A 26,508-nucleotide genomic window follows, 5' to 3' on the forward strand; every position below is an offset into this window, starting at 1 on the left:
TCCGTGGAGTCTTCTCCATCAAAGATGTCATATTTCATTTTTACCTTGAAACAAGACAGACATTATAGCTACTGCCTTGTCTGTATCATTTATAGGAATTGCTGCCACAGATACTAATCTAAACCAATTCTGATTATATCTTTGTAGACATCAGATCCTAGAGCAGGAAGGCAGGATGTAATATAACGAAACAAATGAGTATAAACATTATATGGTACCCGTACAGCAGCTTCCTGCGACAGGGCAAGGGGTGGAAAGAAATGAAAGTGTTTTGTACAAGGAGGGCATTTTACTTTAAGATGAAATAGGTCAGTAAAATAAAAGAAAGCTGTTTCTGATTGTACAGGTGACTAAGTGGAGGAGGGGATTCTCACTTATGGTGAGGGGATTGCCAGGTGATTCAGAGTCCTGTCTAAGGGTTGGGAAGGAGGGATGATGTGTCCGAAAGATGAGGATAAACACAATAAGAAACAAACACAAAAAAACCTCAAAGGCAACAATATTGAACTGAATTTTAAAACAAATAAGAACCTAATAAGAGTTGCAACATTTAGTTTAAAAAAGCCCTAGCCTTTTGAATAAGAAAATAATATTCACTCATTTGCACATTTTCTGAAAATGGTGAACCAAATATTAGATTGTTTGGAAATTCTTCCTCGCCTCTATTTGTCTGCTCCTATCCATCTTTGGTGAGGCCATTCAGTTTGGAAAGAGTGTGTGGTCACCATGTATACATGTCCAACCTCTGCTGAGCATTGAAATCAGCAAATGATACAGGTGTCGTCTATCACTGAGTTAGAAACAAAGTTCATACAGGATGAAGTTAGTAGCTGGAAAATAGGGAATAAAGGGGGATGATGTGAATGATAAAGAAGGGTACCAGCAATAAAACCTTGGTTGTTAATTTGGCAGAAGTGTGGTGAAGGTGGTGGAATTCAACATGTAGCAGTCTCCAGGAATCCCAGGCTGCTTATGTGGGTGGGAGCTGCCCAGTGAGGGTGGAAAGTTTCTTGATGGAGATGTTACACATGAAACATAAGAGGAGATAAAGAGGTTAGAAAACAAAATGATGCCTTATTTGCAGAGGGCACAATGGGTAGTCAGATGGCAGAAGAGAGATAGAAGCCGTCATTAAGTACCGATGCTGTGTAGGGGGTTAGGATACTGATTAGAGGGTGTGTTTATGCATTTCTAAAAGCCCTCAAACCTTCGCCAGTGTCTTCGCCTTTGCCTCTCGCTGCTGACCATGCCCTATAGCTGCCTGCACTTGATTTTAATCAAGACTTTAATGATAAGAAAAGATACTGAGTCACTATGGCCTTCCTGCCAGCTGAGTTTTTCTCTCCAGAAAAGAAGTGGACTTGTGAAATTTAAATAACTGTCATCTATTGAGTTCTTACTCTGTGCCAGGCATTGTGTGGGACATGTGATGGGTTTTCTCATTCAATCCTTGCAACGAATTTCTAAGCTGGATGTTACGTCCCCCGTTTTTCACCGGAAATCACGCTCAGCTCGTTATTGGCACCAAATGGCTCTCTTCACCCCTTTCTGTACTAACTTCTTCAACCAAATGGCACAGGGCTGCTCAAACTTTCAGAATTTTCTCTTGCTTTTTCTTGGTTTTTACTTCCTCATAATTCTTGTGTGTTTATGAGAATATTTTCTACTCCTTACTTTTTGTGGTTTACTTTTATTTACCTTTCAAATTTATAATTATTTAAAAATCTAAATTTTAAATAGGATATAAATGTATGATATTCGACACTCCAGAAGGTGTATGGTTAGACCTTGGCTAGGGATCGTTCGTTCTATTGTTATCATTGAACTTCAGAAATTAAAATGTGTTGAGCATGTGGGCTGGACGCCATTCATTTTGGATACTTAGTTGTAGATGCTCAATGAGTGATGAATGAATGAATGAGACCTCAGGAAAAAATTATGTAAATGCTCTTGTCATTGCGGTCTGTTTTCTGTGAAGTCACAGTGCCACACAAAGTGGTTTGGCGTAAATTTGGAGTAGTGCAACCTACAGTTTATGAATTTGGGCAAAACATTTTAATATAATCCAGAGGGAAAGGTCTGTCATCCCGTAAGGCAAAGAAATGAATGAAGTTTCTTTATCACACTAGGATACTTGATTGCATTCTGCTTGTTATTATTAATAAAGGAAAGCTAATACTAGTAATAGTTATATCAACTGATCATTCTTATTCCCCTTTTACTATTTTCCACATCAAACCATAACAGTTTTATGTTCTATGCTTAGGCAAGAGCCACAAGAAGAGTTTTATGAATTTAGAATCCTTTGTCCTTGAAAACATGTCTCAATCTATCTTTTTTTTTTTTTTTTTGCGGTACGCGGGCCTCTCACTGTTGTGGCCTCTCCCGTTGTGGAGCACAGGCTCGGGACGCACAGGCTCAGCAGCCATGGCTCACGGGCCCAGCCGCTCCGCAGCATGTGGGATCTTCCCGGACTGGGGCACGAACCCGTGTCCCCTGCATCGGCAGGCGGACTCTCAACCACTGCACCACCAGGGAAGCCCGTCTCAATCTATCTTGATATCCAAGAAAAGATTTGGGCTCCCACTCTCACCTTAGGATCCCATAATCTTAAATTTGTAGGATGAAACCAAAATATAAGAGAGATTTGAAAACAAGCAGGCCCCCTAATGAGAAGTCCGTCAAGTTCAAGGATGTGTCCTTCCCCATCTCCATGCAGAGTTCCTCCTGCTGCTGTGCAAGACTCCTTGGCACACTCCCATTTCGATGTCCACTCCTCACCCTTTCTCCCCTCCCATCGTTCCCCGTCTCTGCCCCATACCTCAAGGGCAGAATACTTGGAGAGGCCATTGCCCTCCACCTTGGTGGGCTCAGGATTTCGGTCTGCTCAGGCTTTGGTGTCTTCTTGTTGCTTGTGTTGGCTGTGGTCTAGTAGACCGCCCCTCAGGCCCTTGTGGGGTGCCAGCTTCCGTGACCACCTCCATTTGAGCTGCGTTGGGCATCAGTGCTTCACCATGAAGAGGGGAGACCACAGGGCAAGATGTCCCTCTTTTCCACCAGGACCCACAGGGACGTTTGAGCCATCATTTCTCTGCCTTCCGAAAATGTCTGCCGTTTCTCTTGCTCATTGTCAGCCAGGCTTCCTCTGCTGGCTGTGCCGCTGTGGAAGAGCCCCTGCGGTGTGGGGACAGGAGCCGGTGCCTGCTGTCGAGACACCTGCCAAGCTTTGTCTTTATCAGCTCTTTAGCTTTGGACAGGTACTTAACTTGGCTACACTTCAGATTCCTTGCTGGCAAAATGGAGGTGGTAATGGTAATACAGACCTCATAAGGGTTTGGGGAGCTTTAATGAGCTGAAGTCTGCAAAATTCTTAGCATGGTGTCTTGCACAGAACAGACTTGAGTCTTGTGTTACTGTCAAAGTGACTTCTATATTGAGTTTTCTTCCTTTGTGGTAAGAGCCCTGTGAAGCGGTCATTGAGTTGGAAGTTCTGGAAGTGGTAACGTTCTCTCCAGTGCGGTCCAGTCTGTGGTCTGGGAACCTCCTTCCAGTGGGGCTACCAGTTATCTCATATCTAGAATCACGCTGGGCAACTGAGATAGGAACTGGAATAGTTTGGGAATTTTGGTACCAGAATGGTTGGGTGAGGGAGGGATTAAAGCAAATGGGGGGGAAGGGGGAGGGCCGCTCGCTGTACAGGGAGCCTACGCATCCCCTGTTCTCAGTTATTCTAAAAAGGGAGAGGACGTGGAGACCCAGGTCATTTTTTGTCTTTTGTCACCTGGGTTTTGATTCCAGAATATACTTCCTGGAAGTATAATAATAATAAATAATAATAATGATAATAGTAATCACAACAGAGGAACAAGTGTTAACTGAAATTGTCATCCAAAAATGGACTTTAACCTGATACTCGGCAGAAAGGCCTCAACAGGCCTTTCTGTCAACCCCAGTCAAATTCTGCGTGAACGATTATCTCCTATTTAAACATGCCACAATCCCACCTTTTATTACCTCCATTCATCATCTGCAGAATGACTGGGCTTTAAAAACTAAGACTCCAGAGAGTGTTGTTTGAGCAGAGGTTGTTATTCAGGAAGCCTCTGTGCTGCCATCTTTGCCGATTGGTCCTGGGGTTGGAAGCCAGGTAATTTACACTTTGTTCCTCTAAGCCTGATGGGGCCTCTGTTAACAGGTCAAGGTTCACGTGGATCATAATTGGAGCTGTCAGGAGGACCATCCTGTTCAGAATCGCATTCTGACTTCACGATCTAAAAGACACGGGGGCAGAGCCCATGGACCGGTCACCCTGTCCTTCTTCTTTGCTTGCCCCCTCCACATAAATCACAGCACCGCTCCGAGTCAGTCAGAACATTTGTGTGGACAGTGCACAGTGACAGTCAGGGTTTTACACCTAGTCCTGGTCTTTCTTCTTCATGTTCAGGCCAATTTTAGATCTTTACACACATTGCATAATTCACAGTTCTGTTTCTTACTAAAGAAATCGTATCTTTAAGACAAATCGTACTTGGAGCACTGTTATTGGATGCTGACCGTAAAACTGTCCCAGGCCAAAGCAGTGACCAGAGTAACCCTCCTGTGGCTGTCCAGAGTGGAGGACCAGAGTGGACGGTCCAAAGCTAAGTCCATGAGGGACTGCAGGCTCCAGGCAGGCCAAGTGCACAGAGGAAAGGGCCCAAGGCAGGGCCAGAGTCAAGGGTGAGAGTGGAGAGCTGGGAGTGGTATGGAAGTGGACTCAAAACCAGAGCTGGTAGGGGACCAGTGACAAGAGTGCAGGCTGATTGCTGAGATCAGCCTCTGGGTCTCTGCAGTCCCGTCTGCAGGTTAGTGGGCACCCAGGGGACGGGGCTGACTGCGGCTTAGCATATGAACTGTCCAGAGGAGATGGAGGCAACCCTGTTGTATCTGGACCTTGATTATGGCATTTCTGTGGTTGCTGGTCAGAGAAAAGAAAGTCATCTGTGATTCCCTGCCTTCTGTTTCCCCTCTAGGGTCCCAGGGTAATAGACGCAAATGAATAGCGAAAAACCAAATGGCGTGCTATGGGCAGAGGTGGGGGGGGGGGGAAGGGGAGCAGTCAGGAGTCTGGATAATCCACTGTGGATCAAGGGTCCTGGGATGATCAGAAGCTGACTGGGATGTGATAGTGATGTCGCTTTAGCTGAGAATTGAAAAGAAGGGGCCACATGCCCCAGTTGCCGGGTCTTACATGTGGCCACTTTGAAAAAACAGTTCTTACCAAACAAAGACACTCAGGTGACCTGACAAATAGCAGTGCAAGATGAATCCAGAAGGGTCACCTGTTCGCTAAAGAGAAAATAGATTTTAAAAAGGAAAAGCAAAAACAGGGATTTCAGAACCACTTAGCAACTGCTCTGATTATTCCAGACACAGCTGTAACGTGCTGGATTGAGGATGATATATTTTAGTCCGTGTGGTAGCTGTATTTCAGGCTGATGTGGAATCTGTTGCCGTAACTGTCATGCAATCCATTAGGGCCCTGAGTGAGGGCAGCCATTAATCAGGCGCGAGATCAGCCCTGTAGCCTCATACACTCGCAGGTCTGAGCAGCTCTGACCTGACGTCGTTTAAGGAGATGCTCATGGAGGCCATAAACATGATTTGATTCCCATTATCTTCATGTTGCATGTTTGTTACCGTTATTCTTTGAAGACTCGAAATTGGCTATTAAAAATTTATGATACATATAAAGGTTTGTATGGAGTGAAAAAAGGGCAGCAGCAAATAGGTCCGTCTCATCCATCAGAGATGTGTGAGCTGTCAGAGGGGCCTGAAGAGGTATGGAGAGAGCCCCTCTGCTTGCCAGTTGAGGAGGATGGAGAATTAGGAGGAACTTCGCTGGGGGAAACAGCTTCTCCCTCGGCCCACATGCTAAGTGGGAATTTAAATACATTTTGTTAAAAGAGCAAAGTAAAGCAGCACTGCTGCAGAATCCCATAGTCAGTCTTCAGTGACAAGCTAATGAAAGGGAGGGCAAAGGATCGGGATGCAAAGATTGGTAGCAACATGAATTGAGCAGATGCCTGGCTCCGCACATTGAAGTTTCTGGGTGCCTGGAGTATCTCCAGAGCAGGGAGCCTGATGCCAGGTGGGAGTCCTCGGTCTAGAAAGAAAGCTCTCTGCCCAAGCTGCATGCACACACAATCCTGTCATGACCCATCTGCCTTCTGATGTTCAGTGACTTGAATATGTACCTACATAGAAACAACCCATCTGTAGAGATAGGCAGCTCAGAGTAGAGAAAAAAGGGCATTTCTGGGTCTTACCTTAAGGAAGGGCAAAGGATTAATGAATCCATTCAACGTATATTTATAGGATTGTTATACAAGGTACTCGCCGAGCATGGGGGCTTCCTACATAATGCACCGTCTCTGCCCTCAGGCGTTTCCATTCTGGTAGGGAAGGTGAGAGAGGAGTCCTAACTGGGGTGAGTTACACCAAGGAGTCCCAGATGGACTTGGGGCACTATGACTAGGTGAGATAAAGAAACAGGGAGCGAGGCACCAGGTTGGTTGATCTAGGAACGGAATTTGGGGGATGAGAGTTTCGTAGGCAAAGACCAGAGGTTAGACTGATCTTTGTTAGGCAAAAGTCAGTCCAGGTGGGAGGTGGAGGAGAGAAACATATGGGACAAAAGGATTATTGGCCAAAGTCCAAATTGAGTACAGGATCTTCAGGCTAAGACCCTAGTGTCTAACCAAGTGGGAGGGACACTAATCAAGTTGGGCAGAAGTTCATGGAATAGTCGGTGATGGCCCAGATGTGAGGCAGATGACGTCAGAAAGCGCCAGCAGAGGCCTGCTGAGACTCAGCATGGAGAGTTCTCCTCGGTTCAGGGGCAGAACATTCACCTCTGGGGACTGGGGTGCAAGGCAGAATGTCCAGTTGCTAGGGTTACAGGATAGGACTCATTCATTCATTCATTCTCTCACTCACTTACCATTTATGGACCCTTTATAATATGCCAGGCACTAGATGAGGCCCTAGCGATTTGCAGCTGAACTGACCACAGTTTCTGCACTCAAGGACCACACAGATTAGTGGGGAAGGCAAACACATAGATGGTCATAGTACAGTGCAATGGAGGGAGTGGATATAGAGAGACAGAAGGGTACAAAGCCCAGGTTAGACCAGGAGGAAGAGGTCTCAAGTGGGTTCCTAAAGGAGCTGCAGTCTGAATGAAGGCTTAAAAGATGCCTAAGAATTTTCCAGAAGGGTGGGGGAGGAGAGATGGAAACTGGTTTTACCCTGAGGAAATGAGGTAAGGGACAGGAATCCAGTTGAAGGGAACAGGGCTTTCAGTCATGAGGAATTGGGCCACTGAGATGAGAGTAACTTGGCGGTACCTCAAGTGGAAGCAGGAGCTACTCCGGAGGCCTCCCTGTGCTTGTCCAGCCCAGGGCCAGCACTGGCTGAACCTCACTGAGCGGCAAAGAAGCTGGGCTGTTGTTTACGTCAAGTCCACAGAGATGTTCGTGACGTGCTGAAAGGCACATGTGGCAGTGTGTATAGACATTCGACAAAGGAAGTTCAGACCAGAAATGGTACACCAGAAAATGAAATTCCAGGGGTTTTCAGAAGTGGTCTCCCTGTGATAACTTCAATTTATCTTGAATTTTGAAAAGAAATTCTATTGCTTCTGATTCCAAAAATTAGTTATAAAATCTAAAATTTTTGCTCTAGAGCTCTGTATCTCTAAGCGTACTCCTGCAACTTTGAGATGCACTATTTTTGATGTTCCCAAGTCTAGTCACCGCAGCACATGTGTGAGCTGACACGTGCTACATCTGCTAAAGGGTTGGAAAGCAAAGTCTGGAAGCTCTACAGCGCTCCCCCGAGCTCTGATTCCAGGCAGAACCTTTTCTTGTTTTCCAAAGAAGTTCTGAAATCACAATGACAGGGAGGTGTAAAGTCCCATTCCTCACAGGGAGGTATTAACTCCCAAGCCTAGTTATCCTTCCACTTAAATGGCAACAGTGTTAACCTTTTCATTGAGTCAGAAACATTGCACTTTTCTGGGATGGGCCAGTGGAGCTGTTTTTAGAATGTTCCACATTTTCTAAAGGAATCCTCCTGAGGAGAAAAGATGCTGATCTTGCTTGGATATGCGCATGGCACCAAGGCTTTAGCCCAAAGGAATAAGTGGATTCTTTGAAAGAAGAAATAAAGTTTGCTGAATGTAAGAATCAAAATTTAAAAAGTAAATTAGTGATGATTCACAGGGAAAGAGAGGTGAAAATAAAGTTTGTTTAAGCCAGAGGTGTTTGAGATAGAGAGAAAATTAGTCTTAGTTTCTCACATTATCTATTATTTATTCAAATGCTAGGCATGGCATGAAAATAGATGCATGAGTGGAAGCGAGATGGGGAAATCCCCTTGCAGTTTAACTGAAGGACTTTAAGTTTTATTTCTATTCCATGGCAAGAAGTGAAGCCTTCTTACAATAATAGATCAAAAATGCACCTTTGGTTTGACAATCACATTTGTAGTAAAATGTGAAAAAGTTTCCCATTTGCTTTTCCCCATAGTTGGCATAAATCTCTAGCATTTTAGTCAGAATAAAGCTGTTGAGAATAAGACCCATGGAGAGAGTTAGTTCATCATGACGTGTTTTGACATTCCTTCTGTCAGAACTGGTCACTTTATTTATTTATTTAAATAAATTTATTTATTTGTTTGTTTTTATTTTTGGCTGCGTTGGGTCTTTGTTGCTGCGTGCGGATTTTCTCTAGTTGAAGCAAGCGGGGGCTACTCTTCGTTGCGGCGCGTGGGCTTATTGTGGTGGCTTCTCTTGTTGTGGAGCACGGGCTCTAGGCGTGCAGCCTCAGTAGTTGTGGCACGTGGGCTCAGTAGTTGTGCCTCTCAGGCTCTAGAGCGCAGGCTCGGTAGTTGTGGCGCACAGGCCCAGTTGGTCTGCGGCATGTGAGATCTTCCCGGACCAGGGCTCAAACCCATGTCCCTGGCATTGGCAGGCAGGTTCTTAACCACTGCGCCACCAGGGACGCCCAAGAACTGGTCACTTTAGAACAAAGTCAGACATCAACACCGGTCTCCTGGCCCCGGTGGATACCACGAACTGGTGGTGGGGTGGTCCGCCTCGACACAGGCCGTTAGAGGAGGCACAGTCCTTAGAGAATTCCAGAACAATAATGAAACCAGCCGAGAGTTGGTCTGCTTTGTGTTATCACTGTGAGCAGTGATTCCGAGCAGCTTCGGTGTTTACATACCCTCCCTGCAGGGGTCGTGGGCTCCCTCTGTCTACCTGCATGGTACGCCATTGTCTGCCACCCATAATGGGGCAGATGCAGAAAAAGGCAATGGCTTCAATATACAAATGAATCTGAAGTGCTGAAATGAATCTGCGCGTGTAGGGTAAAGAAGTTCTAATGGATTTTGTCTAACGTTGCCACAAGTTGCTGTGGAATGATAATTAAACTCGTTCCTACAGAGTGCTTACTATGCTCCAGTCAGTGGCTGGGGCCGACGATCCAATGGCGAGAAGCCGGACACCATCCTGCCCTTAGAAAGCTTGCAGTCTGGTGGGGAAGACAAAAATTACAGCAGCCAGTGTAAGGGTGCACCTGTGTCAGGCCTAAGAGAGGGCAGAGTGGAGGTATTTGACTTGGTCAGTGAGGTTCAGGAAGGCCTTTTTGAAGAAGAGGTATAGTAGTTCTTCCAAGACTATTTGTCACACCAGAAACTAAAAATAAATAAAGAGAAGTTTTTGCTTTAAGCAGCTAGTCATGAAATCTCTAAATCTTTGGAGTAAACCCCACTGCTGGAGACACATCCTGTATCCTCCTAGTGTTGCATAGCTGTTCCCTCCAGTGGGCCTGGGGCCTGGCTGGAGGCCATGCTGACAAGTCCGCTCAGGGCCCCCTCTCAATACCCCTCCTCCAGGCACACTCCTGACATCAGTGGTTCTCGGGCTGCCTGTGCATTACTACCACCTGAGAGCTTTAAAAAAAAAAAAAAAAATCCATGTCGAGGCCCCACCCTGGACCAGTTAAATCAGAATCTTGGAAACATAGTGGGGAGGGGGAGTTCAGGCATCAATATGTTAAAAAAAAAAACAACACCCCAGATGATTCTCATATGCAACCAGAGCAGAGAACTACTGCCTTAGATGAATGCACTTAATTTCACTTAGTCCAGTAATAATAATTTAAAATTTTACATTAAAAAACTTGAGAATGCAAAGGGAATTACGTCAGTGAGAGGTGTGTGAGTGCTTGTGTGTGCACACACACGTGAGGGTGATGGTGCTTGGTCTTCTTGCATGTCATATGCTTTCCGTCTCTGTGGCATGTGGTGGAAACACAGCGAATGGCTGGAGGATGGAATTTCTTGGACTCAAGAATCAGGTTGATTATCAGAGGCAGACTGTTCCAAGCTCCATGGAGTGTGATGCAGAGGCAAATACACGGTTTAATAAAGAAGCAAATTTCTGCCTTTCTCTCTCCACTTCTGATCACTCCAACCCTCCTCTCCTTTCTCTTCCACTGCTGTTTTATTTACTCTCATAAATTATGAGACTTTATATAAAATCCTGGAGCCCCTTTGAGGAAGCACAGTCAAACCTTAATGGGTTTTTTTGTTCTTTAAAAACATAAAAAGCATTGTGAGCACCTTACATGTAAGTGGAATGAATATATTTTTGCCACTAATGTTGAAAATATCCCCAGGCATCTGGTGTGTATGAATGTGTATACATAGTACATGCATAATAAACATCTTCCACCTTATGAATATTTATACACAAGATACATATATATTGAATATAGACATACATATGTAAATAGTAGCCCTTGTAAACTATATGCCAAGTATGTTTCCAAGCATATGCATCATAGTGCATCAGGAATATAATAAACCTACCACCAAGTTTAGCATATTTTGAGGTGGTGTCTTCTACAGAGTTGTGGTAGGGTCTAGTTACTAACCAGGTATGGGTTTCTTTTCATCACTGAAATGTTTGTTAAGCACCAACTAAAAGTAAGGCGCTGGGCATAGTAGAGTAAGAAAGATGAAATAAATGAGGTCCCTGCCTTCAAGAGACCTGCACCTCACAGAGTGCCTTAAAATTCACTTAAGAATCTGACATGTTTGCTACCCATTGGCATCTTATCGCTTTTTATACAGCTGCCTTTTATGTATACACTCTGCTTTAAAATGGGCCCCATTTAAGGCTCTATTGGCTTAAACACTGATGTAGCTGCCTAGTAGACCTGATGCTGTGAGAAGAAACATCACTGGTTTCAGTGCCTTGATTGGACATGAGCATGCTTACACATTTTTTCTGTCACACATCGTCCAATCCTGCATTTTTATTTTACTCTGATTTGGTAGAGGGGGGGAATAAAAGGTAAAATTAAAAGGCACCAAATCCCAGAGATGTTTGTAAATCTCAAAAATACTTTTTGTAACCCCAGTATTACTACCATGACAGTCCACTTCCAAATTCCATCAGTTCCCTCCCTGCAATAAGTGGCAGAAGCCTTTATGAAAGGCAAGCTGTACATTCTAAAATGTACGGAGTAGTGATCCCTTTCTAAAACGACAGTCCCTAGTCTAGCTGAGAGCTCTGAGTGATACTTGTCAGGGGCAGATTTCACGCCATTAAAAGAGAAACAATACATCAGCGCTGTCATCGCTATGCACAGATGTATGCTCGTTGTTTTCTCCCCCTCAGTCCATACATCACAACAGGTAGTTCTCAGCTGTTCCCCTGGTGCCAGACATACATTTTAGCTAAAGAGACAGCAGATAGAACTACCTGCTGCTTCCTGTGCGGCTCTCCCTGTGTTTCTCTCCCTTCTCCTACTTCACTTGGGCTTTTTAAAATCAGCTGGCAGGGAGCCAGGAGCTCATCATTTTAATGCAGTGCAAAATGGAATATGCATAATTATATGCAAGCCATATGTGAGGGAGACAGCTCAGCTGTGAATTTCAGGAGGCCAGGAAAGAGAGAGCAGTTAGGGCTGAGATAAGAGGAGTGCAGAGCAGAGTGCAAGTGTCACCCAAATGAATGGTTTAATGAGTGTGCTGCAGACACGCCTCCTTTCACCTACCTGTTTCTTCTCTCCAACTCCAAACCAGAAACCAATGGAGATTAGAAAGGGAAGACTGTATGCAAGGGGTATTGCTAATGGGTTCTGTTAATGTCTCCATTTAAACTTCAGCTTTCTTAATTAACAGTGTAGATGAAAATAACCAGTAACTTTTAATGCAGCTTCTTAATTAAATCTTTTTTTTTTTACTGCATTTGATTGAAGAATCATTGTTCTTACTAGATCATTACTCCTTTTAGATCTTTATTTAAAAATTGAGGGGAATCAGTTTATCTCTAATAATATTACAATGCAAAATATAACTATGCAAATTGCTTTTCTTATGGCCTTGCTATTAGAATTTTTTAAAAGTGCATTATCTAGAGATTGCTTAAGCATGCCAAAAAGTTTAAACACGTATGTATGTCATATAATCCTAAATGTGCAACAAAAGTCACTGGAAGTCTGAAGTGGTGGTAATTTTCAACAGAATTATTTGCTTTTGATTTGTTTTGTATCATTTTAAATATTACACCACAATGAATTTGCATGTTCAAACTGAACTATGTAAAGAAAAATAAATCCCAAATTTTGATACCTAAAAGGCGTACTGCGTATTTAAACAAATTTCTTATTAATGTTGTGATTTCTGGATTCCCGTTTGTTTAATGATCTGAGCTGTTATGCTTTTAGCTTTTTTTCTTCCATTATTTGTAAGTCCCTAAATAGGCCATTATATTTCCCTTCAGGCTAGAGATGAAGATGGACATGCTGAAAATTTTCCCCAGCAGCACTATGCTAAGGAAACTCCAAGGCTTGCCTTCAAGAATAACTGCGAACTACTTGTAAGAATAACATACTTACAACAAGTCTAGAATGTTACTTTAGCACAGTGAAAACAGTTTTTGAAAGGGTTTGTTCATTATTACATAAGTTTTGAAGTATTATAGTTTTTCTGTATAGAGTTCTAAATGCTAATTCTGATATCACTGAATATGAATTATAAGATCTCAAATTGTTTGCAAATCTTTTGTATCTGATTATAGAGCTTGGATGGCCCTGTCTTTATTAGCTTGTTCTGTGTAGTAGTTGATAAGCAGCCATTTGGAGAATGGCTAGTAAAGTTAAAAATATAGAAAAAGACAGTTGATGTATGTAGCTTGGAAAGAAAAAAAAGAAAAAATCCCATCCCCATCCCTCCTCCTACTTCCTAATTGTACACTATTTTAGGAGACAACATGGTAATATTTTGTTCTGCTAGGAAAGATAGCAGAGTTGACACGCAGTACTCCCTTTAGAATTCAAGTATTCCTACACTCTCTTGCCAAACTCAATCAGGCGCTTTCTCTCTCCTATGTAGAAGTCAAAGCAGCGACAGGATGCGGGGATGTTTCCAAGTCGTGAGAGAGAGGATCTCAGCTGTGACAGGGACTCTGTTCCAATGCAGGGTTAATTTGCTGTTCATTTTAGCATTTATAGCGAGACAAGATGAAAAGCGAGCAGGAATGCCTATTATATTTCTATTAAATGAATCTGTTGGGACCTAATGTTCTTGATTAGCTTTTGAAAACAAGTGCTCTGCAATGCATTTTCTGTTTACCTAAAGTAAACAGAGAATGAATTGTCATTTATTTAGAGATTCAAACACTGCTTTTGAAAATGAAGCTTTATGAGGGATCTAGCTATGTTGTCCCTAAATGTTCTTTTCTTTTCAATTGCATTAAAGCAAAACATTTGCTCCAACTAAATGAAAACACTGAAAGAGAATGAGGATGCTCACTTGTTACATTTTGAGGTAGTCTCTTTTTCTGTTTAGTTTTTTGGCCTAACAGCACAGCCCTGCCAGGTCTCTGCGTTAGGAAATCCCACATGTAACAGTCTTTGGACTTAGCTCTGATACCAACTGTTCATTAAAAACAAAGTGTCCAAAGAGCAGGAGAAGAGAGAAAAATACAGTTCTTTCTCATTCTAGCCACAGTAGCTGGATGTTGACAGTAAGAAACTCCTTCCCACTCCACAGTTTGCGTGGTTTACAATAGCATCACTTATTCTGTGTGTCGTCCCTTGACCAACTAATCCACAGGCAAATTTGTTGCTTGTAAGTGCAGTTTTTTTCCCTGAAATTTTAACTCACCTTATGTTTTATCTTAGGGCTCTTAAACCTCCAGGCTTGCTAGCATTACCTGTTTGGGGGGAACCCTTTTCTTTCATTTTCGTTTTAATGTTTTACTCCGTCACTCTGATTTTCTAGCAGAAGACTATAGGGGCCATTTATACTATGTTTTGGTATCAAAATGCTTTTGAGAGTAGCTTACTCCTTTTTAGAGATATTGTTAAAACTAATATGCCATATTTGATTTTTTTTCCTATTTATTGGAAAAATGAATGTGCTTGAGTTCTGGCTGTGGTCAGTTTATACTGGAGAAAGTAAAACATATATGTGAACATCTTTTCCAGCTATCTTTAGAGAAAATATACGTTTAGTCATTGCTGTGCTTAAACATGATATTGTGTTGGCAGTAATTTTGAGAGATTGGTACAATCTTTGTCCTTTTAGTCGCTGTTAGAAATGCTTTATTTTGGTCAGTACACTTTCTTGTGATAAAAGAAAAAAAAAGAAATAGAGAGAAAAAACAAGTAAGCTTATTTCTCCAAGGAGAATTGTAATTTTTTTCAGTTGCAAGAGAAAGGATGGTGTTTGGCTGGTTATGAAGCCCTGAGAAGTTATGCTTCTATATGAAAATGATTTGTTCATTCATAAGAGAGAAATAGGAAGTCCTTGGAGTTTTCTTAGTGCAGCTTAGGGCAAATTTTAAAAAGACTTGGTGAGAGAAGATTGCAAGCCCCACTCCAAAGGGCTTTTCTTACCTTAAGGGTGGGTCTGCCATCTTGCATGGTTCGCTAGAACAAGGGTGGCTTTAGAAAGTGGGGGAGCTCTTTGGAAGATGGTGATGGCTCTTGGGAGAAAGCCTTGAGGGCACAGGTTACTTCCAGGCTCCCAGGTGATCAGGAACACATGGCTGGAAGGCTAACCCTCTGGGCCACAGGTGTTGACAGAAAGTACCCTGGCCAGGTAGATGGGACATGGCCTCTGACTTTATAACTGACTATTGATTGTCTCTGCTTCTTGGAAGAGGAGGAATATTAAGTAACCTAAACAAAAGCAAAGTAGAACCGATGCCTAGAATACACAAGTGTGTGTAATCAGAAGGCACTGACAAAGAAAGCATTGGCTGATAGAAAAACCTGCTATGTGACTGTCGATTTCCTGTAGGTATTGCTTTGCCCATTTAAATCTCAAACTGTGATATGTGCCTTCACACTTAATGTACAACACAGATGACTAGATATTTAGCTTGGTGGCCAAGATTCTTTGGTTGGTGACTGTGTAGCAGTTTCCTTATGCTTTTTATTAATTTTGAAAATGCAAGGCTGTCAAGATGAGTGGCATTAGATAAAACTTGAGTATTATTTGATATATCACAATTCACTGTGGCCCCATCTACCTCTTCGTAGGTAGATGTATGTACACACACACACACACACACACACACACACACACACACACACTCCTCAGGGTCTTTTGCTGGCTTAAGTTTATGACCAAAGCAAATAGCTTTCAGTAAAAGAAAATGTGGGAAATTCACATCACTTGAACAATACAGCATCGTGGCTTATGAGAGCCCAGAAGAGGGAACACTTAGAGCCAGCCTCAATGACCAGCCCTTGTCCCAAATCCCAACTCTGTTGCCAGTCCCTTTACCATTATTGCCTCATTCTTTTGGGACTAGAAGGCCTTCTCATTTCCCCTATTAAAATGCTCATATTGATGGTGGGAATTGCATTAAGAGCCAGAGTGGAAGAAGGACCTAAATCATACCTCTCTTAAGCTAGTACTTGCTCAGTTCTTGAAAGCCACCTGGGGTAACACCTAGCAGAAGTATAGCATGAGCTGAGTCCTTGGAGGGAGAAGACTTCTAGCTAGAGAAAAAGGAACGTTGAAAGAGTTTGGGGAAGGAATTGAAGACAATTGAGCCCCAAGTGTTCTTAGGGGACAGAGAGCATCACTGTGTTCAGGAAGAAAGTTAAAATATGGTCAGAGGGTTTCCCTGGTGGCGCAGTGGTTGAGAGTCCGCCTGCCGATGCAGGGGACACGGGTTCGTGCCCTGGTCCAGGAAGATCCCACATGCCGCGGACCGGCTGGGCCCGTGAGCCATGGCCGCTGAGCCTGCGCGTCCGGAGCCTGTGCTCCACAACGGGAGAGGCCACAACAGTGAGAGGCCCGCGTACCGCAAAAAAAAAAAATAATAATAATAAATAAAAATATGGTCAGAGATTAGCAGCAATCAGTGTGGTGTAATTTGGTTGGAAAGAACCCGGGTTTAGGAAGTCTGAAAGGGGAAATAAGAGAAAGGAAACTCAAGAGGAGAACAGCCTGTCTTCCTTAGTTCCAGATTCCCGGGTCATCACCTAGACAAAGTTTGACTCCTTTTGGCTTTTCCCTACTCTGTTGAGGGTGGGAGGTTTGCAGAGGAAAGGGGAGGGGGCCCTCAGTTGGGAAGCTAAATAAAAATAGCATCGGGGAATAATTATTTCTTCTTTCTGAAAGAAGAATTCATTCTTTACAATGCCAATGTAGGGAGAAGATGAAAACTATTTCAGTTTTGTGGCCTTGTGAATAGAGCTGGTGGAGAGGAGAGTGGCCTAGGCAGTTCTGTGGGCTGATGTGTCCATCTTATTTCCTTGTGGAGGCAGCAAGGTGGATTATAAGAGTTGTATATCGCCCTTAGGCAGAACTGCTCTGTATTAATGCAGTGTTCAATTAACAAGATATTACTGATCATCTTCTATGTACAAGGCATTTTACTAGACAGTGCTTTGGGGGTTCACAAATAGAAAAAGACACAGTCCCTTCCCTGAAGGAGCTTACAATTCAGTAGGAAGAATAGGCATATGCAGTATTGTTAACCGTCAGGAATGTGGGCCCTCCGGTCTTCCTGAAAGTTAGAATTTTGTCTCAACTAGACTTTATACCATATCACTCTGGTGTGGTAGCTACGGGTCATAGGCACAAAGGCTTAATATTTATGGTGATACATCTGGCATCATATCACATTGGACCCCCGTTTCGCCTTTTGGACCTCTTTGCATTTCAGATCTTCATCTGTAAAATGTGATAATAAAAGGGTAATAGCCTCAAAGGATATTGTAAGGATCGAAAGTGATGACATATCGAAAGTGCCTGGTACATACAACGTTCAGTATATCTTCACTGCTATCATCATCATGCTTCTTTTTTTCATGATTATTATCATTACACAGTGAGCTGTGGCACCCACAAAGTTCTGGAGTACAAAGGAGGAAGAGATTATTTCCACATGCCATAATTAGAGACTTAACAAAGGAGGATACCTTTGATCTAGGCCTTACGTGGGTTGGATTTTCTATAGTCGGAGCTGGGGTATAAGGGAAGGGGTCATTCCAAGCAGAGGAAAATAGCATGGGCAAAGGCAAGGAAGTGGGAAAGTACAGCCCAGGTGACTCACACCTCATTTGACAACTAAGTTGGCTGGAGTATAGGGTACCTGAAGGATACAGGGTGAGCTGGTAGGCCGGCCCATTTGCAGAGGTCTAAATAACTGACACCATCCTTTCAAGTCTAGACTTCAGTAGTTCTGCTTCATGGAAATTCCTAGTACTTCTGTGGATTAAAAAAAAATTATTATGGAAAACTCCTAACACATACAAAAGTAGAGAGTCTTATAATGAACCTCCATGTACTAACAGTTATCAACAATTAATCTTGCTTCACCCACCCATTTACCCATCCCACCCTTTTATTCTGCTGAAGTATTGTGAAGCCTATATGCTTTTTTGTTTGGTTGGTTTTGTTTTGTTTTTTTGTAAAGACTAGCACACCACTTCTCTGGCTATGAAGAATCCATTAAGACTGAGTAAACTGGGAATTAGAGCTTTGTGACTATGTATACATAAAACCAATGAATCTTGGATATGCAATATGCTTTTCCCTCCCTGCTCAGCACAGCCTTGTAAGGCTTGGACGATCAGATGGAGTTTTGTTTTGTTTTTTTTTTTGCTGTACGCGGGCCTCTCACCGCTGTGGCCTCTCCCATTGCGGAGCACAGGCTCCGGGCGCGCAGGCTCAGCAGCCATGGCTCACGGGCCCAGCCGCTCCGCGGCATGTGGGATCTCCCCGGACCGGGACACGAACCCGTGTCCCCTGCAGCGGCAGGCAGACTCTCAACCACTGCGCCACCAGGGAAGCCCTCAGATGGGGTTTTAAAAACCCTTAAGGTGAAAGACTTGCCATAATGCTAGCGATGACTTGAGTCTTCTTTGTTCTTCTATATTTTAATTTTTCTTTCTTTTTTTATTGATGTACAGTTGATTTACAATGTTCTGTTAGTTTCTGCTGTACAGCAAAGTGATTCAGTTATACATATGTGTACATTTTAAAAACATTCTTTTCCATCATGGTTTATCACAGGAGACTGAACATAGTTCCCTGTGCTATACGGTAGGACCTTGCTGTTTATGCATCCTATATAGAATAGTTTGCATAGGCCCCTAGTTTTAAATGTGTTTATTTAAAAGTAAGATCAGATCTCTTTGCAACCCAGCCCCTCTCACCAGTACATGTTGGCCTCATCGCGGCAGTGAGGGGGAATTCTGGATTGCTGTCAGATATTAGCTACTGCTAGGCCTTTCTGGCTAGATCATGGAATCTTAATGAGAACGCCCAAAAGGTGATAAAAACAGCCACATTTCACTTGAAACTCGATAGGCTTTTCAAAATAGGTATAATTGACCAAAGACCTCCCTTAACACTGCCAGTCTTGCGGAAAGCCAGATACATGACCCAGCTCAACTTGAATTGACACACTGTTTCTTTGCTGTTACAACTGAGCAGCCCAGGCACTGAGAATTAAAATTCATGGTGACACACTTGGACTCCCATCACATCAAATAAAATATAGTATGATGTATGTGTATGTAGTATGCTGTGTGCCGGTTTCCTGAAATAGTAATTGTAAATGCCCCAAAGGTGTAAAATGACCCAGAAATCCCCAGGGATTGGTTGCTATCTAGAGAGAGTTGGCCTATCCAACCATTTTTTTCTACCCACCCTCCAGATCCCTTTACTCTGGAGCTACTCCTGTGTTCCCACAGTTCTCTGAACTATTTTTTTAAAGAAAAATGGACCGTTTTAGAAAGAAGAGGACCAATCTTAGACTGAACAAGGGTCAGTTCCAAAAGAGGTGGCACCATTATGCTCTCCATCTAGACCATCTGGACTTTAACACAGGCAGAGGAGTGGATTCCACCTGAGTTGTCCTATTTCACCTGCACACTCCTCTGTTTCCATCTGTGCTGTTGTTTCCCCTGGCTCTCCAGCTGGCTCTGCTGCTTCTCTCTTTCTCTTTTTAGCCCCTTGGCTCCCATTGCTGCCATGGTCTTGTGATTTAGAGCCTTTTTCTTCTCCTGTACAAAGACCCTCTCCCACAAAGACCATCTCCCCTCACCTACCACCCATTGAAACCCTCTTTTAACTGTCCCTTTTTAGTTTCTTTCTTTGGGGGAGAAGCTGTCTGCAGGAGGGCTGGAGTTCCCCTGCTTCTGCTCTGGTGTAGGTACTCTGCTTGGGATTAGATTTGATTGGAGACCCTTGGTCCCCTGCATGCTCCCTTTTCTAAGGCATGGAGATCTTCGCCTTTCCCATTTCAGGGCCACTGTGCAAAAAGGTCAGAGGCATATGGTTTGGTGTTCATGCTAGCTTACATGAGCAGTCCATCACACAGTACATCACAGTGGTTCTTGGAGCCAGAGAGAGGGATCGAGGACCATGTGTTCTCCAGGGGAGGCACTGTGGTATGGTGGGTAAGAGTGGGTGTCCCAGTCCCAGCTCTGCAGACACGCCAGCTGTGCAAGCCGGGCAACTTTCTTTCCTGCCCTGAGCCTCAGTGCCTTTATCAATACAATGAAGATAAATAAGGGTTGTTTTCAGGAGTAAATGAGATCATGTATATGAAGCACTTAGTGCGCCTGACACACACTAGGAAAAAGTTCAATAAGCAGGAGTCTTATTACTAATAAAATGGATCTAGGAGGTGGCATTAGTTTAAACAAAATCTTCAGGCAAATGCTGGAAGTACCTGCCTTTATTCTCTAACGAGAGTCTCTTTCCAGTGGGGTCGGATAGAAGCCCACAGGTAATATTTTAATTTAGGACAAAACTTCAGAGAAACCCTTGAACATCCACTCACTTGCCTATTTATGCCGAGGGCACTAGAGATGCCTGTTGGCTGCGTAGCAAATGTTGCTGATTTGTGAGGTACTAAAATGTTGGAATACTTTTTCAAAGAAGAACTTAAAACTTCCAGAAAATAGTACGATGTTGGGGTAAAGAGCTTGAGCTCTTGAACCAGACTATTTGGTTCAGATTCAGGAGGCTCCACCACTCCACCCACTGGCTGTGTGACCTTGGGCAAGTCACTGAATATCTCTGTGTCCATGTCCTTGTCTGTAAAATAAGGACAACAATCCTATGTATCCTGTAGGGTTGGTGTGAGGTCTGAAAGAATGAATACCCCTATGACGCTTAGAACGGTATTCAGCAAATGGATGGCATTCAATTGAGGTTGTTGTAATTATGATTATGGTTATTTCTTTCAAGGTTGCATACTTACTAGCACATCCTAGAATACCATTGACCAAATTTTCTAGCAACAGATTATCTGAAAGTCGTATTTATATTTGCATGCAAAAGCCACAATAATTCCTTGTGAACAATGAGAGGGACAAAGGTGCATTATGCAGACAATTCTTATAGCTAAGCTTTTTAAAAATATATATAACTGTCCAGGAAGATTCTACGTGATCCAAGACCCCTTCATCTTGCTCTCCCCTTTAATACTAAAATTGTTAATCTTAGAAATATACAACGAAGATAATAAATGCAAAGCAAAGGAAAAATATAATTTACACATGTAAATGTCTGCAGTAGCAAATGGATGTGCCTCTGATAAGCCTGTTAAGGGAAGGAGACAAGAAACCATCCTTTGTGGGGTGCCCCCAACGTGCCGTTGTGCTTGGTCTTTACAGACCCTTTTTTAGACCCTGTACGCTCTATACCTTTGCTAGTAGATATTGTTATTATTGTTTTACAGATGGGGAAATTAAAATTCGGGGATGTTACGTTCCTTGCCCTGGGAGAGAGGAGGGGATCTAGTGAGCAGGCGCAGAGCCTAGATTTGACCCACATCTCTCTGACCTGTGCTCAGGCCAAGACACACTGCCACCTTCTCAAGGTAGGGACCAGGTCTGATACATTCTTCCATCCCAGGGCGAGAGAAGGGGTTCAATCTATGTTTGTGACATGAAGGAATTAAGCAATTAATCCAGAATCGCTCTTTGTAGTTCCTTTATGGTAACAATTCTTTGGTAGAATTCGGAAGCCAGAAAGAACATCTGTGGGAACGTTAGGAAGGGGAGTTTATTCAGAAAGGCATGTCAGTGTTTGAGAATTTCCAATGAATACTAAATTATAGGGAAAGGAACCAAAGTATATATATTTTTAAATTTGGTACTCTATAGAAAATATAATTTTCAATGTGTTATAAGCGTTTGAGTGGGTTTTTAAAAATCTGACAGCAATAGATGATATATGATAAATGTTAAATCTTCTTTTGAAGATTTTGATTCTTTTTACAATCAGTAAGGCCGTTTCAAAAAAGGCTTGGCCTCTTTTGATTTGATGGGGTTGTATTCCTCGGGGTGAACTGATCTATTGCCTTCAAGACTTCCGGCCATCAGGTAGCATACTGGAGTTCGGGGTCAGTGACATTTTCCCTCATTGTTTTAATTGCTAGAACTGAACAATTACCCAAAGTACCAAAGAGAATTCACCTTTGATGGCTTGATAGAAACTCTACATCATATATCAAGCAAAGCCAGAAAACCAGATAGGATATCAATTATCAATATAAAAGTGCCTAAGAAACCAGCCAGAACTAGGATTAATCATATTTAGTCATATGCTTGGTTTATGGCTAGAAGAACAAGCTAATGAAAGTCTCTTGGGAGAAAAAGGGAAAGGGAATAAAAAGTATTTGGACTTGAGAAGAATGACATATATGAGTAATAAAGGAGGCAAGAAATCGGAGATGGGGATGTGGGGGTGATGGGGGACCGGTGAGAGGAAATTTCAAGAGAAGAAGAAAGATAGACGGCCATGATTAAATGGCAAATAAGCAGGTTCAGGCAAATACGGTCTTTAATGTGTTTTCTCATTGAATTTGGCTTAAGCGTCTTTTGTAATAATGTTTTTTGTACACTTCCTACTCTTCTGGTTTGAGGCATCGGACTCTCCATGAGGGCTGTCTTCCCAGCTTCTCCTCCTTGGCCACGTACAACCAGAAGTTGAGATAACCCTCTTTTAAGTCCAGATGAGGCTCCCCTAGCTGAGAGCTCTGTGTACCCCTGAGAACCATGCTTGCCCACCCCATATTTTATGACTCCAAGCTCTCACTGCCAAGGGCCCAGGTTCAATCCCTTGTCGGGGAACTAAGATCCCGTGTGCTGTGCAGAAAGGCCAAAAAAAGAAGGGGGATTGCATGTTACAGTTGATGACTTGTCATTTTTTTCATTGGCCATGTTTTTTCCTAATGGTATAAAATAATAGCATCTTAACGATCAGTGGTGATATAGATTCAATGATCTGTGGACGTAGGTGCTCAAAAATTATTGTTGGTTGAATGCATGCAATAACATATCCCCCTGGTTCTAGTTCACATAAAAACGAAATGCTTAAGGTTGGGTCTGGGTTGTGCATTGGCCACGGACAAGGTGGAGTGGAGGGTTGGTCTGTGGTTGTCTTGGCTGAGAATTTTACTGCTGTATCCTTTCCCTTCAGTGGAGCTGATAGATGGCTTTGTTCATAATTTCAAGGGAAATGTTGAACCAGTTCAGACATACTCCCGATAAGCCAGGTTTAAAATAATAAGCAGTACTTTTGCCTTAATTATCCAGAAAAGTCCTTAATGTTCTACTTTGGATTGCATATCCATCAATATTTCTCTTGAAAATCCATGAAGATACATTGGTGGAGAAGCAATGGTTTCTCTCTCTCTCTCTCTTTCTCAATAGAATGAACTGTAGATTCCATTAGGATAAAGTATGGGTTTTTAAAATAAATCAGGATAAAGTATGGGTTTTTAAAATAAATCAGGATCTTTTTACCCCTCATCATCACCAACGCCATCATCTCTTAGAGAGGTTCGCAATCTACAGAAGAGACAAGTACACATAGATAAGTACATTTCCTACACTTCAAATTTGATAATCCACCTTCAGGATATCAGCTAAGTTACACCCTATATTTAACTTTGTGAAATACTCTGCTGTTTTATACTGTTCGGATCTCAATATAGTTTGGTTTCCTTTGAATGGAAATTTTGAATCTGATTCTGATATTGCAGCAGGATCTGTTATACTCTTCTTTGTGTGAACACAGAAGGGGAAAACCACATAAACATTTTTAAATGTCAAAGCCTGAGATGGGAAGGGAGGCGTTATTTAATATTGAGCATATGCTAGAATAAGGCCTTCAAATGAAAAGTAGCCTGATTATTAAGATACATGAAATACTTTGGGGTCTCCATTATATAGCCATTTCAAGCAGTGGTGTTTTTAACTTCTAAATTGTCTGATAAATGTGTTAGGACAAAAATGGTGTAAACACTAGTTTTGGCTTAGCGAAATATTTATATATTTGCCAGAGAGCTTGAATTTTGACAATTTGTGACATCATTGTGTATATAAAATACAGTGTATGAAGGCAAATTATATATCCCATGCAGAAATGTGGATACATACATAAAGGAAAATGAAAATAAACTAGAGCATTACAGAAGTGCTTATGAGCCTATGGCATTTAACACATCTCAATCATTTATGCAGTATTTGATATAAACATCAAAAACATAATTTGATGTTTATATATGAACACATAAAAATAAATAACATGGAAAAATAAAGTTGTAGTGAAATTTTCATTTTCATTTTTCCTTAGCACTTTTATTTTTAAACAATGTTATGACTGTCATCAAATCAGCCAAGTTGAGAATTGCATCAGTAGAGACAGCCGGTCTTGATAATTCAAACCCAAAAGACCTTTTCTCAAGGGATATATTCTCTGGTGTGTTTGGTCTGGATAGTTTCTTACATCTCTGATTTATTCTTCTGTGTACCTTGCATGAAGACGATATCTATAATTCAATGCAATATCTGTAAAGATTTAAAACCTTTTCTAAAAACCTGAGTGTTTAGTGTCATGGAGACAACTCAGAAGGTGGAATTAATATGAGAGTAGGTGGTGATGGGGTATGTATGTGACCCAGATTTTGAAGATATTTGTCTTTCAGCCGAGGTGCATTTATTGAGCACCTACCATCTCCCCAGTGCTGTGCTTAAAAGACGTGCGTTGCAGTGCAAACACAGCATAAAATGTGGATCCTTCTCATAAGGAGCTTACATGCAAACTGTGCTGATATGAACAATGAACTTCCAGTGTATATTAAAGTGCCAGATGTGGTGGTATGCTGATTAGAGAATAGAAATATGTACTGAAGTATTATGTGTAGAAAAAGGAAGTAAAGGGTCATTTAATGGGGAAGAGATGGTGGGCTGGAGTCATCAGGAATAGATCCTCAGAGGAGGTGGGGCCTGGGCTGGTCCTTGGAGGAAGGGGAATGGAAGTATGTCTCAGAGAAAGAGAAGACTATTGGTGGAATGATGGGAGGGAGGTGAGCAGGGAGCACGTGGGGGTCATCGAGACACTGCCTGGCATCATTTTGTGAGTAGTGAGAATAGAGTTACCTCGGTACGTTGTGGTCAAGTAATAAAAACAGTGAAAGCCAGACAGCTAATTTCACATTTGGTGTTTTAGGCTATGGGATCTGTATTAGGTAACTGCGCCAGGACGTGCCATTACGAAAGCAGTGCTTTCACGCCTTGCAGGACACGAGCAGCGAGACTTCTAGAAGGTGGTTAGAACAGTCCAGGCACGCTGTGATGAGGACAAATGCTTCTCACAGCTGGAAAGGCAAGAAAGAGACTGCAAATGACTGTCCAAAAATATTGGCCATCAAGTTCTTATGACCATGTTAATATAAGTAACTGGCAAAGATTTCATCCCAAGCCAATTTTCTTATAAATTTAGACTTTGGATAAGAGTCGTAATCGAGTAAGTAGGTAGTTGTGAACAGTGGGAAAAACTGAGATCAAAGTAGAAGCAAGAAACTGAACTGTGATCCAGAATGATTCAGGGATCATTGTGATTTAAACACAAACTAGGGGGGAAAGGATCTTAAATTTGGATTAAAGAGGGATAGAATCTCCCTTAACAAGAATGCAATAACTCCTTTGCCCAGAGAACAGCACAGAGGCAGTGCAGCGTATGTGCCCTGGAGTCACACTAACCTGGCTGTGTGGTGACTAGCTTTGTGGCCTTGGGAAGGTCGGTTTCTGCATGTGTAAAACAGGAACGATAGCTGTATACACCATTTAGAGTTGCCATAAAAGCTAAATGAGATAATACATATAAAGTGCTTGGTGTATAATAAGCACTCAACAAAAGGTAACTAATAAAGGGAATAAACCCCCTTTTTTTGTATTCAACTTTTAAGAGAAAGAAAGAAATGCCAGTAAATAAAACTCACATGAATAATTAGATTCCTTGTTTTTTAAAAATGAAGACAAAAATCTTATAACACATAGCTTTTGATTGTGTGGATTTAGCTTACTCTTCACACCTTGCACGTGTACAGGACTCTAGAAGGAGAACTGGTATTTATCCAGTAATGACCCTAAAGATTTTCAAGATCTTCATCAAAGAAAAAACATCTTATTGAATTTACTGTCTTTACTAAGATAGAGTATTAGACTAATATAAAATGGTTTGGGGGGAAAAAAGTCTTACACAAAAAGGGTTTGCTAGTTAAACCTCCAAAGCAAATTTCTTATAATCCCACGTTCCCTGATTTTCCTAATTACCTGACTATTTAAAATTTTACTTTTCTTTTGGAAGTAAACACCATCACCTACTTCTTTGGCCATCTTCTTTGTTCATATGCTGATAAGTTTCAGGATTATCAGTTAGGCACTTAATTATTGATTTGATAAATCAGTTTTCTTTTGGCCTGATTTCGCTAAAATGCATGTGGAACTTGTGACAGTCATAAAAATGAAAAAAAAGAAAGAAAAGAAGCAAAAATCCAAAATAATGTGAGCAGAATGTCATTAAGTGAACATGATAAAGCTGGAAAGCATCTCTCTTGGTTAGAACTCCTCTTTGAAATTGTTGGGCTGCCTCTATCCTACACAGATTATCAAGGTC

At 42.2% G+C, this 26,508-nt stretch overlaps 1 protein-coding gene across 4 annotated transcripts in view; it reads left to right on the top strand.

The window, feature by feature from the left end:
* The window catches only part of SOBP (sine oculis binding protein homolog), a 158,729-nt gene that overhangs the window by 79,772 nt on the left and 52,449 nt on the right, over positions 1 to 26,508 (top strand). The window contains exons 5-6 of one of the 4 annotated variants that reach the window (XM_079938674.1): positions 12,842 to 12,937; positions 21,281 to 21,421. The exons of 1 other annotated variant lie outside the window; for it this stretch is intronic. In XM_079938674.1, the coding sequence (XP_079794800.1) occupies positions 12,842 to 12,937; positions 21,281 to 21,421 (237 nt within the window). The remainder of the gene's footprint in view (positions 1 to 12,841; positions 12,938 to 21,280; positions 21,422 to 26,508) is intronic. 2 more of the 4 variants (XM_079938675.1, XM_079938676.1) reach the window with 2 other exon arrangements.

Source organism: Stenella coeruleoalba (assembly GCF_951394435.1).
Source record: "Stenella coeruleoalba genome assembly, chromosome: 12".
NCBI lineage: Eukaryota > Metazoa > Chordata > Mammalia > Artiodactyla > Delphinidae > Stenella > Stenella coeruleoalba.